Source organism: Musca autumnalis, unplaced genomic scaffold (genome assembly GCF_047663935.1).
Source record: "Musca autumnalis isolate F117 unplaced genomic scaffold, ASM4766393v1 scaffold_5, whole genome shotgun sequence".
Taxonomy (NCBI): Eukaryota; Metazoa; Arthropoda; class Insecta; order Diptera; family Muscidae; genus Musca; species Musca autumnalis.
In genome coordinates, this window is record NW_027412088.1 from 107,437,276 (window position 1) to 107,451,897 (window position 14,622).

At 34.8% G+C, this 14,622-nt stretch overlaps 1 protein-coding gene across 1 annotated transcript; it reads left to right on the plus strand.

Annotated features, from left to right (window-relative positions):
- The first annotated feature begins 268 nt into the window (after positions 1 to 268).
- Positions 269 to 733, plus strand: LOC141406780 (uncharacterized). Its single transcript, XM_073992809.1, has 2 exons — positions 269 to 354; positions 417 to 733. The coding sequence occupies exons 1-2, from the start codon at positions 292 to 294 to the stop codon at positions 660 to 662; spliced, it is 309 nt and encodes a 102-aa protein (XP_073848910.1). The 5' UTR covers positions 269 to 291; the 3' UTR covers positions 663 to 733.
- The last annotated feature ends 13,889 nt before the right edge of the window (positions 734 to 14,622 follow it).

Sequence of the window (14,622 nt, forward strand, 5' to 3'; positions counted from 1 at the left end):
ATGACCGGAAACCCTTAAAACTGGAGGTACTTGCGGTTGATGCAATAATTTCTTAGGTGTAAGTGACGAATCATTCATATTACCAATAATTATCTTGTTGCAATTAAACTATTATTGTTAAAATCACATGTAAAATATTTCAATAAAACTGTGTACATTTAAATTAAACAATAATACCCGTTAACTAACAGTTGTACTAATATTTGTTTTGGATCCACACAAACACCTAATAAATACTCTGGCATTGAATGCAAAAATGTGAATATTATTGCAAACGTGGGGAAATAAGACATGAACTTCTTTATTGCAACGTTAATAGGATTAATGACTCTGTTGGCTTTGAGCCAAGCACAGGTAAGTACATGTAGTGATCTAAACGTGTTCCACATTTCTTTTATTCCTTCCACTTCTCGTAGAGTACCGACGAATCTGGTCATTCTGTATTGCGTAGAGACAGGCCATCAGAATTGGAAACTTACCATGATAATGAAAATAGTGATGTCCAAGCTGTAACACAAGAAGATCAAAATGGCGGTGATGGAGTTCTTCCACGTGTACGTGTCCTATATGATTTTGGATCGAATAATGATTTTGGAACCGGAAACTTCTTTGGTGATGATCGCAAACGTCCTACCACAACTACCACTACTGCATCGTATTAATAAAGTAGTATAGAATAAAAATTTACACTGAAATAAATAAAAAGTCCAATTGAATTTCAAAATGAAACAAATATGTATATATTTAAAATAATAGGAGACCTACCTCACTGGAGAGAAGTCTCCCTTGTCCCGCCTGGGATGTTTGTGGAACAATTATTATTATTATTATTATTATTATTATTATTACCTCACCGGAAGAGGCCGGAATTAAGTCGTTTCACAGGAACTGGGTTCTTAAGTTTGCGGAAACTGGATAAATGAAGACAGAGAAAGTGTTCCTCATCCTTTCCTAGTCTTCTCTCTATATACCTGTATTCGTTACTTTATGCACTACTTATGTAAAGTGGTTTTCTCGTCGGCTGGGGTAAGTTCAGTCGCGTCCAGGGTGTCCATAAGGACCCACTAAACCTTACGAAATGAAAAGACTAGTATTCTCCCTTTCATGGGGGCTAAATCGGGGATTTATTTATTAAATACTTATTTACAATCTATTTGTGTTTAAATGGGATAAGTATGAATTCAATGGATAATTCGTTGGCGTGAATATTAAACTGTGTGTGTTCGGGTGTAAATAATCGGGAACACGATGTATTCGTTATTTGACTGTAGACGATCGGGAACATGATGTATTCGGTATTCGACTGTGGACGATCGGGAACACGATGTATTCTGTGTTTGGCTGCAGATAATCGGGAAGGTAGTGTATTCAGTGTTCGGCTGCAGAGGATCGGGACCGCGATGGGTTCGTTTGTAGATGTTCGGGAACACGATGGGTTCGGTGTTTGACTCTCTGGAACGTGATGGGTTCGGCCTGTAGAACTGTAAACCCGGAGGTCCAGTGCCGACTTGAACAGCTGACCCGAAGGGGTTTCTTAGTAGTAGTTGTTGTGTTATATACGTGATCATATTGTCACGTTACACTTATTTTGTGCAGATGCGCTTGTAACGATACGCCGTTCAGTCTACTTATATCTAGTAGGTTATTTTTATATTCTCCGCTATAAAATGGGGAGTATATTAAGTTTATCATTTCGTAATTCCTCGAATTCTTGATCAGCGTGAAACTGCGTCTGGATATCACTCTAGCGTCCGAACACATTGAAGTGTTGTTGGTTCGTAGAACTACCATATAACGTGACCTGTCTACGATTTAAGGAATTTCGCAGGTATGTCTTTTCAGAGGTTAAAAACTTTACACCCAGAATTGTTTTTTTAAGTAGGTGCGCGTGCGTATCGGTATAGCCCCCATATAACGTGACTCCTCGGCGCTTTAAGGTATTTTTTGAATCTCGGTGTCACATTACACAATAAATAAATCTTAAATTTTAATTAATATTTTAATTTTAAGGGATTATAGCCAGTTTTACGTAAACATATTCCTTATTTTTTCCAAGAAAACTATCAACGTTTTTGGGTAGATGTTTTTTAATGTGAAAGAGCACATCTTAAGCTTGTTCGGAACTTTTATTTAAAAATATTTGTTTTGTTTAAAAATATTACACAGTTTTGTGTCAACCATCCGTCTACAAAACGCTATTTTTATTAAAGCGGACCACCCTAACTAGAAAGCGAATAAACCTATATTTTTATATTATATGGGCTTATATAGAACATAACAACTAAGCCAAGGCTATAGTCGGATGGGCCGACCATTTGATACCCTACTCCACTACCCCTGGGAATTAGCTTTCCACAAATCAAAATTTCTTTATGCAACAAATTAACTTATTGTAAGAAATATTTTTCTGAAATCTGGCATCGTATCACACCAAGCTTAAATAATAATATAATAATTGTTTCACAAACATCCCAGAAGGGACAATGGAGACTTCTCTCATATCAATGAGTGCGTGTACCCCGATTCATATGCATCATTGAGCGATATGGGACCAACAGTTTATCTCCGAGTCCGAATGGCGTGTCCTAGGACACCACTTGTAGAGAAATTTTACATGATGAAATACTTAGAAGATGTCGCCAAATTAACTGAAAGTTATTTTGCCACCGTTCAAAATTTGATGTTGCCTGGCTGGGGAATCATTTTGAAAAAAGTGGCAAAACGACCCATGCTGCAATGTATGTATAAAAATCCAATTGGACAATTAATACGCTAGGGCACCATGTAATTTACAATAATGCAAAAACTGAGTATGGAAAAAAGTGGTTCTCAACACAAAACCCATTATATATTAGACAGCAGGCCCGTTATCTAGCAGGCACGTTATTGCAATTTGCATCAGGGGCATAGGTCAGTTGTTTTTTTCATCTTAGTGATGTGTATTTTTTATATCCTCCACCATAATATGGATGGTATAATTAACTTTGTCAATCTGTTTGTAACACATCGAAATATTCATCACACAGTGGTTCAGAATCGTTTCTTCCTGGTCAAAATTCTGTAATTTTTGAACGGACAAAGATATTTTCTGTGGGTTTCAAATAAAACAACATAAGTCGACTTATGTAAATGTTAAGTTATTAATAGACAGCGGAATTTTATGCAACCCCTATTTTTGGTCCGATTCATGTCAAATTTTGGGACTAGGCATATCTTCAGATTCAATTGCAATCGAAACATATGACATATGCAAAATTATGCAAAATGCATAAATTTTTGCATATGCAAAATTTATGCATTTTAGTCCATATTTACATTAGGCAATTTTCCTTGCTGCAATTGTCAGTTTGAAGGTGAGAGAGGTGAGTCATATGGTAACCATTTGCCTCTCAACACCCTCTCTTGCCGACAAACTGACAATTGCCGCAAGGAAAATTGCTTAATGTAAATATGGACTTACATACTTTCTTATGCAATAAATATTTCAATAATAGGTACAAAAATGTTTGCACATATGTACAATTTTTCTGTTTAAAATTCTTTTCAGACAAGTCAATAAAATAGAGAAATGTATAACCACAGCCTCAACCTTCAAAATACCGAAAATCGGGAGGTATCGTTCTATGGGGGCTATATGAATGCCTGAACCTAAACCGACAAATTTTAAGTGGAAAGTTTTATACCCCCAAGGAAGACTTAACAACAAATTTCAGCCATTTTGACGGGATATTGAGGCCACAACCTTCAAAATACCGGAAATCGGGAGGTACCGTACTATGGGGGCTATATGAAGTCGTGGACCTATACCGACAAATTTCAGGTGGAAAGTTTTATACTCCCTAGGAAGATTTAATACCAAATTTCACCCATTTCGGAGGGATATTGAGGCCACAACCTTCTAAATACCAGAAATCCGGAGGTACCGTTCTATGGGGGTACATGAAGACGTGGACCCATATCGAGATATTTCAGGTGGAATGTTTTATACCCCAAGGAAGACCTAATACCAAATTTCACCCATTTCGGAGAGATATTGAGGCTACAACCTTCTAAATACCAGAAATCCGGAGGTATTGTTCTATGGGCGCTATATGAAGACGTGGACCTATACCGACAAATTTCAGGTGGAAAGTTTTATACTCCCAACGAAGACTTTATACAAAATGTCAGCCATTTAAGTGTGATTTTGAGGCCACAACCTTCAATTCCGTTCTATGGAGGTACCGTTCTATGGGGGCTATATGAAGACGTGGACCCATGCGGACAAATTTCAGGTGTAAAGTTTCTTACCCGGTAAAGTTTCATTTCGGTGGGATTTTTAGACCACAAATCCTTGTATATATTTTTGCATATGGTTTTGCATATGCTCATTTTATGCAAATATGTCAAAATATGCAAAAAATTCTGGGCCTAATTCGTTTTATTTTGTGATAAAACGAGTTTCTGTCTAATCAGATTTTCTCTACGACCATTCTAACCATATATGCATTTGCATAGGATTCCGCTGTCTAGTTATTAATGCCACGTACATAGTTGTACTTTTTGAGAGCTTTTCATATCACTTTTCCGTTTTTGAAAAAATGTTCCGTTACTGATATATTTTTTGGAAAAACTACGTAAGTGGACCATTTTATAAAATAATTTTCATAATAAACTTATTAGCTGGATATTAGCAGCAATAAGTTCATAAAAAGACACAAGACGACTTAGGTCATTTTGGATAAAAATAAAATTAAAATATTTATTGATTATTTTTCAAGTGAAAACGGCGTAAAACTAAATGTGATGTTTTGCATGCTATTTTATTACTTTTTTATTTTCATGTAGTTCACTTCCTAGCACAAGTCTCGTTGCCTAATTTCTATGAAAAAAGTGATCCATGTCCCAAACAATAGCAAGAACTACTGATCATTCATTTAACTACTAAAGTACATAGTTGTGATGTAATCGCAGTACAACAAAATGAATAAATAAGTACAAATTCATCAAATTCTAAAATCGTATTATATATCTATAATAAATAATTTATAATACCGCCCACTATTTCTTATTATTTGACAATCGCATACAAAAACTGATAACATTTTTGATATAAATTTTTTTGTTTTTCAACAAGAAACTTTTTATACCCAAGCTTTTGCTTTTTGGCTATGGCCATTTTTTATTGAAAATCATCTTAAAACTATACAGCATGACTTACTGCTAATTGCATATAACTAAACATGTGACAATCGCCACCTACTCCAGAATTTATACCCAAGTGTCAATTGCCCGCTCAAATAGATACGTGTGCAAAGAAACACTCTGATCGAGAATTTCTTTGGCACTACCTAAACTCGCGCAACTTCACTTGCAAACAAAACCAAATCTTTCCCACTGCTATGCGTTCGTTGATTGTCAGCGAAAAACACATAACTAATTTGTTGGTATTGCATACTACAGCAATAAACAACATTTCGACTGTGCCCGGTCTCACAATTAGGAGGGTTGGCGTTTTTTATTTGGGATGACGACTTCTATTTTGTTTTTCAAAATAGTCAGGCTTAATCCCATAGTCGTTGTTTTAATATTTTATTAATATTTTATTATTATTATAAAACAACTATAACACTGTGAACCGAAATTTTGGGGGGTGGAAAATTCCTATTGGAGATGAAAGCCCTTGTTGGGTATATACAGAACCCCGAAGGACAGGTTCGCCGTGAGTCGAACTTTCGCGATATGGCCTGATGAATATTTGCTGGAGACCCTAAAAGCCATCTGAAATCAGCGTTATATCTTTGTTCGCTGTTGTTTAAGCTTATATTTAAGATGACATGTCTTCAGTCAAATCAAATGAGGATTTTTTCATAGAACGTTTCGACCTTCTAACTCGCTTCCTTCAATGTCCTTTTCGTCCTTTATTTCAAGAACCGTAATAAAAGTGGTACAAGATGACATTTTTCCGCTTCGAAATATTCTACAAAAATGTGGCTCGGAAGATTTTAGGTACGGTTCCCAAAGACATAAAATCGATAAAATCTTGTTTAAGCGGCTGTTTTTCACTTTTACCTGAATCTTGCTCAGACAGCCCTATATCTATTTATTTCAATATATTATTGTTAACCTATTGATGACCGAGAATTCTCGGAGTCATTAAAACTGTTGCATCTCGTTTTGCTAAGCACGTTAATTTAATAATTTTTTGGAATAAAGATCCGGATATCCGAATTATGGAACCGGTTATTCTGATACTAAAACCGAATTTTTATCCGGTTTTTATGAACCGATTAACCGTATATGTATATCATTAGAAAGCTATTAAAATTGTCAATCAGATATGATTAATATGCATTAGACATTTTAAGCGGCTTTGGTGCTGGAACAAAAAACCCGTATTTTCGAACCGTTTCTTAACGTTTGTGAGGATACATTTCTGTGCGTGAAAAAAATTATGATCATGACCTGGGGGTGGAAAATTCTTTTTGGAGGTGAAAGCTCTTTGTGAGGACATACAGAATCCTGAAGGGCAGATCCGCCGTGAGTCCAACATTTGAGTTATGGCGGGTTGAATTCTGGGATGGTGACCCATTATTGCAAGTGTAAAAAGTTACGTGACCCATTATTGCAAGTGTAAAAAGTTACGTAACTGAATTTCAAGTGGGTTTAGGGTTCTACTGGGACAATATGTGCTATGTCGGCGTAAGATTATTTTCGTGATAGGCCCAAGCCAAATCGGATGAATTTTTAAAGTATATTTTTATACCTTTTTCAACAACAAGGACATAAACAACAAGGCAGGATAAGAGTAAGACACAAAATGTTCTACAGAAATCGTCTTAAATCGATTTGACTTAGCACATACTGTCCCAGTAGAACCCTAAACCCACTTGAAATTCAGTTACGTAACTTTTTACACTTGCAATATGGGTCACCATCCCAGAATTCAACCCGCCATAACTCAAAGGTTGGACTCACGGCGGATCTACCCTTCAGGATTCTGTATGTCCTCACCAAGAGCTTTCACCTCCAAAAAGAATTTTCCACCCCCCAGGTCATGATCATAATTTTTTTTTCACGCACAGAAATGTATCCTCACAAACGTAAAGAAACGGTTCGAAAATACGGTTTTATTGTTCCAGCACCAAAGCCGCTTAAAATGTCTAATGCATATTAATCATATCTGATTGACAATTTTAATAGCTTTCTAATGATATACATATACGGTTAATCGGTTCATAAAAACCGGATAAAAATTCGGTTTTAATATCAGAATAACCGGTTCCATAATTCGGATATCCGGATCTTTATTCCAAAAAATTATTAAATTAGGGTGCTTAGCAAAACGAGATGCAACAGTTTTAATGACTCCGAGAATTCTTGGTCACCAATAGGTTAACAATAATATATTGAAATAAATAGATATAGGGCTGTCTGAGCAAGATTCGGGTAAAAGTGAAAAACAACCGCTTAAACAAGATTTTATCGATTTTATGTCTTTGGGAACCGTACCTAAAATCTTCCGAGCCACATTTTGTAGAATATTTCGAAGCGGAAAAATGTCATCTTGTACCACTTTTATTACGGTTCTTGAAATAAAGGACGAAAAGGACATTGAAGGAAGCGAGTTAGAAGGTCGAAATGTTCTACTAAAAAAATCCTCATTTGATTTGACATGTCATCTTAAATATAAGCTTAAACAACAGCGAACAAAGATATAACGCTGATTCCAGATGGCTTTTAGGGTCTCCAGCAAAATATTCATCACGCCATATCGCGAAAGTTCGACTCACGGCGAATCTGTCCTTCGGGGTTCTGTATATACTCAACAAGGGCTTTCATCTCCAATAGGAATTTTCCACCCCCAGACTTTGAGCTCCATTTTGTTGCACAGTGTAATTTATTAGTGGGAAAAAAGAAGATCTGTGGCGAGATCTGAAACTATAGTCTTCCCTGCCTTATCCCTTGGTAAACATCGCCAATTTTTTCCCACTAATAAATTATAGTTGCTTTAATAAAATATTAAAACAACGACTATGGGATTAAGCCTGACTATTTTGAAAAACAAAATAGAAGTCGTCATCCCAAATAAAAAACGCCAACCCTCCTACAATTTTTTTATTTACATTGTTATCAAATTTGTTTTATTTGTATGAAGATTGGGTAATAATTTGTAAAATAAATTTCACCGAAAACAACACAAGTATATATGTGTTTTCCATTTTCCTCCGATCTTTTTCATAGAAAACAACATAAGTATAAATGTGTAATTTTGTGCAAGAAATAAAAAGCACACGGAAAGAAACGTTAAAAAAATTAACAAAAAATATATTTATAAAAAATTGAATTTTTTATTGATGTTTGTTTTTGGCACGCTCTATTAATATGTAAGAAAAAACTAAAACAAAATCATCGACTGTACCAAATATTACAAACAATATTGTTTTCGCTCCAAAAATTTTAGATTTTTAGACTTATCGTCGGTGTCATGCTTAAGTGTTCCATACGCCATTTGCCCGTTTTGAGATAATCGCATTTTAATGTTTTGCGTCACAATTGTGTGGAGCTGACTAAAGCAAATATTTATATTTTTGACTTGAAATATTAATAATAGTATGTATATAGAACATATTTGCAAAAATTTAGAGGAATATGTATTGGAATATAAAAGTTATAGAGATTTTTTAAAAACGAATTTTTGTCGATTTGTTCCATATCCGCACTTATGACACAAATGTGAAATATTGTAAATCACATGGAACAAAGTGACAAAAAAATTTTCCATATTTGCCTCAATAAATTAAATACTTCTAAATCAAAAATAAAAAATCTGATTTTTGAAATGTGTTTTTAAATTTCTAAGTTTTTAAAATATTAATTTCATAACTGAAAAAAAGTTTATGCTTTTCCGTCGAGGCGTGGATATCTCGGAAACTAGAGCAGATAGGAGAAAGCCGACTAGAAATTCAGAAAGAGCATACCGGAAAACCCTAGAAACCACCTGTATCTCAAAAAGTCAAAAATGGCGTATGGAACACTTAAGCATGACACCGACGTTATGTCGTCAGTTTTAATTATTATGTTTTTCAACAGGTAACACTATCACAGTCGATGAATCAATGATCAAATTCCGTTCAGTAGTTGCAGAAGAAATCAAGGTCAAAATTCAACTGTTGAGTTTTTTTGGTATTTTGCTTAAAATTTGAGTACTTTTGTGTTTTATATCTTACAATTTATTAAAAAACGTCAAACTCCAACGAATAAAAAGTATAAAAAATTTTTTAAAAATGTAAATTAAAAAACGAAAAATTTAAAAGCAATTAATTTTTTTCTACAAATATTAATTTTTAAAATAAAAAATACTCTTTTCTTTTTCGTTTATAGATAATTTTTATATAAAAAACTCATATATTTAAATAAAACAAAATGTTAATTTGTGTAAAAAGCTGTAACTAATATGGGCAGTGGTAAGAAAAACATAAATATTTACCCATGTAATTTCAATAAATTTAAAAAGGTGTTAAACGGACGGAACGGGACTAGTACAAAAGCACCTTCTGGAAATAGGAAACTTTATCTGCTACGATCATATTTAAAGGAGATTTTTAACGACTTCAAAAAAAAGACCAAATTAATCCTAAAGACCCCTTTAGTGGCCCGACGAGCATTAATTATACCCTCCACCATATTATGCAGGGTATAATTAAATTTGTCACTCCGTTTGTAACACATCGAAATATTCATCGGAGACCCTATAAAGTATATATATTCTTGATCAGGATAAAACTCTAAGTCGATATAACCATGTCCGTCTGTCCGTCCGTCAGTTGATAACAAGATTCAGCTTGTAATTTTAAAGATAGAGCTTTGTTATTTGGTGCGGAAATTTCTATTACTCCTAGGATGTTCGGTATTGCAAATGGGATATATAGGTCCACGCCTTCATGTAGCCCCCATAGAACGGTACCTCCCGATTTTCGGTATTTTGAGGGTTTAGGTCTCAATATTCCATGGAAATGGCTAAAATTTGGTATTTAGTCTTCGTTGTGGGTATAAAACTTTCACACAGAAATTTGTCGGTACAGGTCCACGCCTTAATATAGCCCCATAGAAAGGTACCTCCCTATTTTCGGTATTTTGCAGGTTGTGACCACAATATTCCATCGAAATGGCTGAAATTTGGTATTTAGTCTTCGTTGGCGGTATTAAACTTTCATCTCTATTTTCGGTATTTTGAAGGTTGTGGCCTACATATTACACCGAATTGAAATTTGGTATTTACGTTGGAGGTAAAAACCTTTTCGTCGGTATAGGTACAAGTTTCGATATAGCCCCCATAGAACGGTACATCCCGATGTTCGTAATTCTGAAGGTTTGTGACGTCAATATCCCACCGAAATGACTAAAATTTTTTATTTAGTCTTCAATGGGGTTATAAAATATTCCAGAAGATAATTATCAGTATAGGTCCACGTCTTCCTATATCCGCCATAGAAGCGAACCTCTTGATTTTCGGTATTTTTTAAGGTTTTACATAGGCACATTATCTTACCGAAATATAGGAAATTTGATACTTAGTCTTCTTTCCGCCAGAAATTTGTCGGTAAGGTACCTCCCGAAAATCAGTATTTTGAAGGATAGCCACATTGTTTTACCGAAATTGCTGAAATTTGTTATTTAGTCTCCTTCATAAACGGAAGGAATCTAATTGTTCCATTTTACTTAAATACAACTCGTGGTGGAGGGTATAACAAGTTCGGCCCGGCCGAACTTAACGCCGTTCTTACTTGTTTTTTAATAAAAATATTCCTCGCATTCTTGTCAGTAAATGTGCAAGGATAACCTCGCAAATAAAAAGTACCTGCAAGTTCTTGCAACTACATCTCATTTCTCGTTTACTGAAAAAAAAATTGTTATCGAACAGCATTTTGTAAAAGTTTGTACAAATTTGTACAAACTTTTGTGTTATCGAACAGACCTACTTTTATACCCTACACCACGCTGTGGTAAGGGGTATTATGTCTTTGTGCATTTGTATGTAACATGCATAAGGAAACGAGATAGGCACATATGTAAAGGGTGTTTTTTTTTAAGCTAGATAGAACTTTAAATTGTAAAAAGTAACACAAAAAATTTAATTTTGATGAAACTTTTTTTTATTTGTTTCAGTATACTCTGACAAATCATCATGAGTAGACTCACGCTTGAACAACGCTACGAAATTATCCAAATTTACTTTGAAAATCAGTCGTCGATTCGCTCTAGAGCAGTTGGCAAATGACCCGTTGTTTTATCGCAAAATTGTGTTCAGCGATGAGGCGCATTTTTGGCTTAACGGGTTTGTTAATAAGCAAAATTGCCGCATATGGAGTGAGACCAATCCACAAGAGACCCTACAGACTCCATTACATCCAGAAAATTCACCGTATGGTGCGGTTTTCACGCTGGTGGCATCATCGGACCTTATTTCTTCAAAAATGAGGCCGGAGCTGTTGCGGGAGGCTCACCAAAACCGTCATACAAATCCTCAACAGGAAAATATGTCACGCCATCACAACAAACCCTTTGCCGGTTTTTTCGAGGCATTAAGGGTGAAAAAAAAAATTAAGTTGAGAGATTCCAGAGATTATGGGTTGTCTGCTAACCAAAACAATAACAAATACCCCGTGGCAACATTATTTGATTGTCTGGAAATAGAATAATTGACTAAAATAAAATAATTGTTTTGTTTGGTTGTTTGTTTTTACTTACCAAAACTGCATTATTGTGAATGGTCATTTGGCTGCAAAATAATATTTTCATTTATTATTCCACATATCAGTGTGGGGGTGGCGGATGGTGTAGTTTTCTACCACGAATCCATTGATGGTGCGGCTTACCATGATTTGGAGGGTCTGAATGGCAATTATATACATTTATTTTGAGTTTTTAAAACAATAAAATTCCTCACAGCAGGAATAGACTTAAATGTGTCTGTCTTTGTTTACATTTGGTCAGCTGTCATAGAACAGTTGTCAAAGCAATGTATGTCAGTAACCACCCGTACTAAAAAGTACTACCTCTAGCGACAAACGTTCCATCCCTGAATGTCGACGTATGGGAGAGAGGCTTTACGCCATGTTTGAAATATAAAAAAAAAGTGCATATTTATGGAAGATGTGGAAAGAAAGAGAAAACATTTAAAATTTACACCAACATAAAATGCATTATGGGAATAATAATGCGTTTGGAAAATTCTCATATAAAATGATAGGCAGCATGGGAAAAAGTTCATAATTGTGTGAACGATTCAAAGTGCAAACGTATAAGTTATGTGTTGTTGGTTATAATTTTTAAAACTCAGACCATAAATAAGGTTATAAATTCAAACTTATTGGCTATACAAGTTAACAATCAAATTTACTTCAAGTAAACTGATAAAATAAGTTTAAAGTGAGTGTAAATCTTGCCGTAATATCAGTGTTTAAGACCAAATGGCTTATAATATTCTTAATTTCACTTCTTAGGCTGTTTGGTATACGAATTATGCCCATACGTCTAGCTGCCGAAGGCACAAAGCTGTGATTGTTAGCCTGACGTAAGCAACATTTGAATCATATATGCGTAATTACCAACAACAATTGTCCCAAAATAGAGGCAGGCTTACGGGGTTAAGCTTTATAAACGCTAAAAACCATCAAAAGCAGTTTAAATTCGTATTAAACCCAACATTATTTTAAAAGCTGTTACCTTACGCTCCAGCTGGATACGCTCGGCAGCTAAAAGCGTGTGGGATAGAATTGAAGATTACGTAACACCCTGTTGGTGTGAGCAGTACCTGTTCTAAAAGTCAGCTGCTGAAAAAGTGCAACTCTAGTGGAGACTCATCATATGGTCGAAACACTCTATGGTAGTATTCCAGTGTTCTTCTGGGGACAGCTGAACTGGCATATGAGAGTGGTTCGGGAACGCAATTGGTATGCCACTAAGCAGCTAGGTGTTATAAAAATCGAACAAAGTTATAAACTGAAGAGTAAGTGAAGCCGGCCGTTAGGCGCATAAGAAAATTAACCAATCTTAGATCGTATTTTGTCAAATTTAATTTTTTTTTGCCAACATCAACATTTTCGTGATTTTTATTTTTTTTTTGAGACGACTAAAACTTGATTTAATTTCATTTAATGATTTAATATTAACTTTATATATTTATTTTATTATATTTATAATTTTTTTTTTGATCTTTTGTTCAATAATATATATTTGTAAGGGACTAAGGGTACAAGAGTGATAGGGGTCATTATTATTTGGTTTATTTGGAGACGTTAATGGTCTCTATGTTATCAGTACCACTTAATTGAGCTCGATTAGGTAGGGATCTTAGCGTAAAAGTAATTCCGGTCAAAATTCATGACCACCAGTAAGCAACCCCGTTGCTAAAGTATCGTAAGTCCTATTTTGTTCAAATTGTTTGATACCTAAGTTTATAAAAAGACATGTTTCATGTTTAAGGTCATTTCGACTTTATTTGTTTTAACTTTTATTAATTTTTTTTTGTTTTATAAATAAATATGTGACTATATGATAAGATTTAATAATGAATATGGAGTGATTTGAATTATTGGAATGGGTTTGGTCATGTGAGGGGGTGTTTAGTTGAAGGAGGTTCGTGGGGTCCATTTAAAATTGCTAAGGAGGCTATGGACCATGGTTGGGCGGGTCGAGTGGGGGTTCCATACATCAAGGAGCCTCAGTATATTCGACGAATGTCCTCCGTGTTGTGTTTTTGTTAATATCGTTTAGATGTTTGTTAGTTTTTGTTCAGTTTGTTTTATGATGTTAGACCCGATGAGAGTTTGGCGGTTGAGAACCTCCCTGAGAGCCCCTAGAGCAGTCGGAAGGCCAAACTGGATGGATATATGGGGTCATAAAAGAAATGGCGCCCAAACTAAAAAAATTACATCCTATATCATGTTTTTGATTATTGGGGGTAAGAAAAGATAAAGTGTAGTAACAGCGAAACACTTAACAATAGTTTCCTTTTAGATTAAATAGCCCCAGAATCTAGTTTAAGTCTTATATGCCTAACTGGCATTGCAGCCAGATCTATAAATCTAAATAGGTTCTGTTTAAATGTGCAATGATAGTTTTAGGTATATTGATAAGGCCAGGTTTAGTTAAAAGGGTCATAATGCAATCTCTAGTTGTATGTGTGTAACTATGAATGTTTGTAATAGACCTGTGTTCGTTTTTTTTTGTTTTTTTTTTGTGTTTTAATTAGCTAGCATAAATATATATCTCATTGAAAGATTTTTGTCAGGCATAATGTTGGTAGCCGTTTCGGGAAAAGTTTTACGAAAGTCAGTGTATCAATAGCCTAAGACCATTAGATCTTCACAGTCAAGAAAGGTAGAAAAGTGTATGCTATGGTAGCAAATTTCTTTTTTGAGGTATTTATACTATGTGTGTAAACTGTTAACTAGGACATTCGGAGGATTTTATCACTCATACAGATAACTATATAACTGATATAAAGGGTATACAAAGTATGCGATTTTGGAACGATCGTTGTTCTAGAATGGCTTGGATAGATGATGATATACTTCTAGCACATTTCCCTCACAAAATGACCATAAACCTTCCATGAATAGATAATATTGACAAAGA

Excerpts from the sequence above, each read along its gene's own strand:
- LOC141406780 (XM_073992809.1), top strand. The coding sequence starts at position 292 with ATGAACTTCTTTATTGCAACGTTAATAGGATTAATGACTCTGTTGGCT. Across the intron at positions 355-416 it reads TGGCTTTGAGCCAAGCACAG|AGTACCGACGAATCTGGTCA; the intron begins GTAAGTACATGT and ends CACTTCTCGTAG.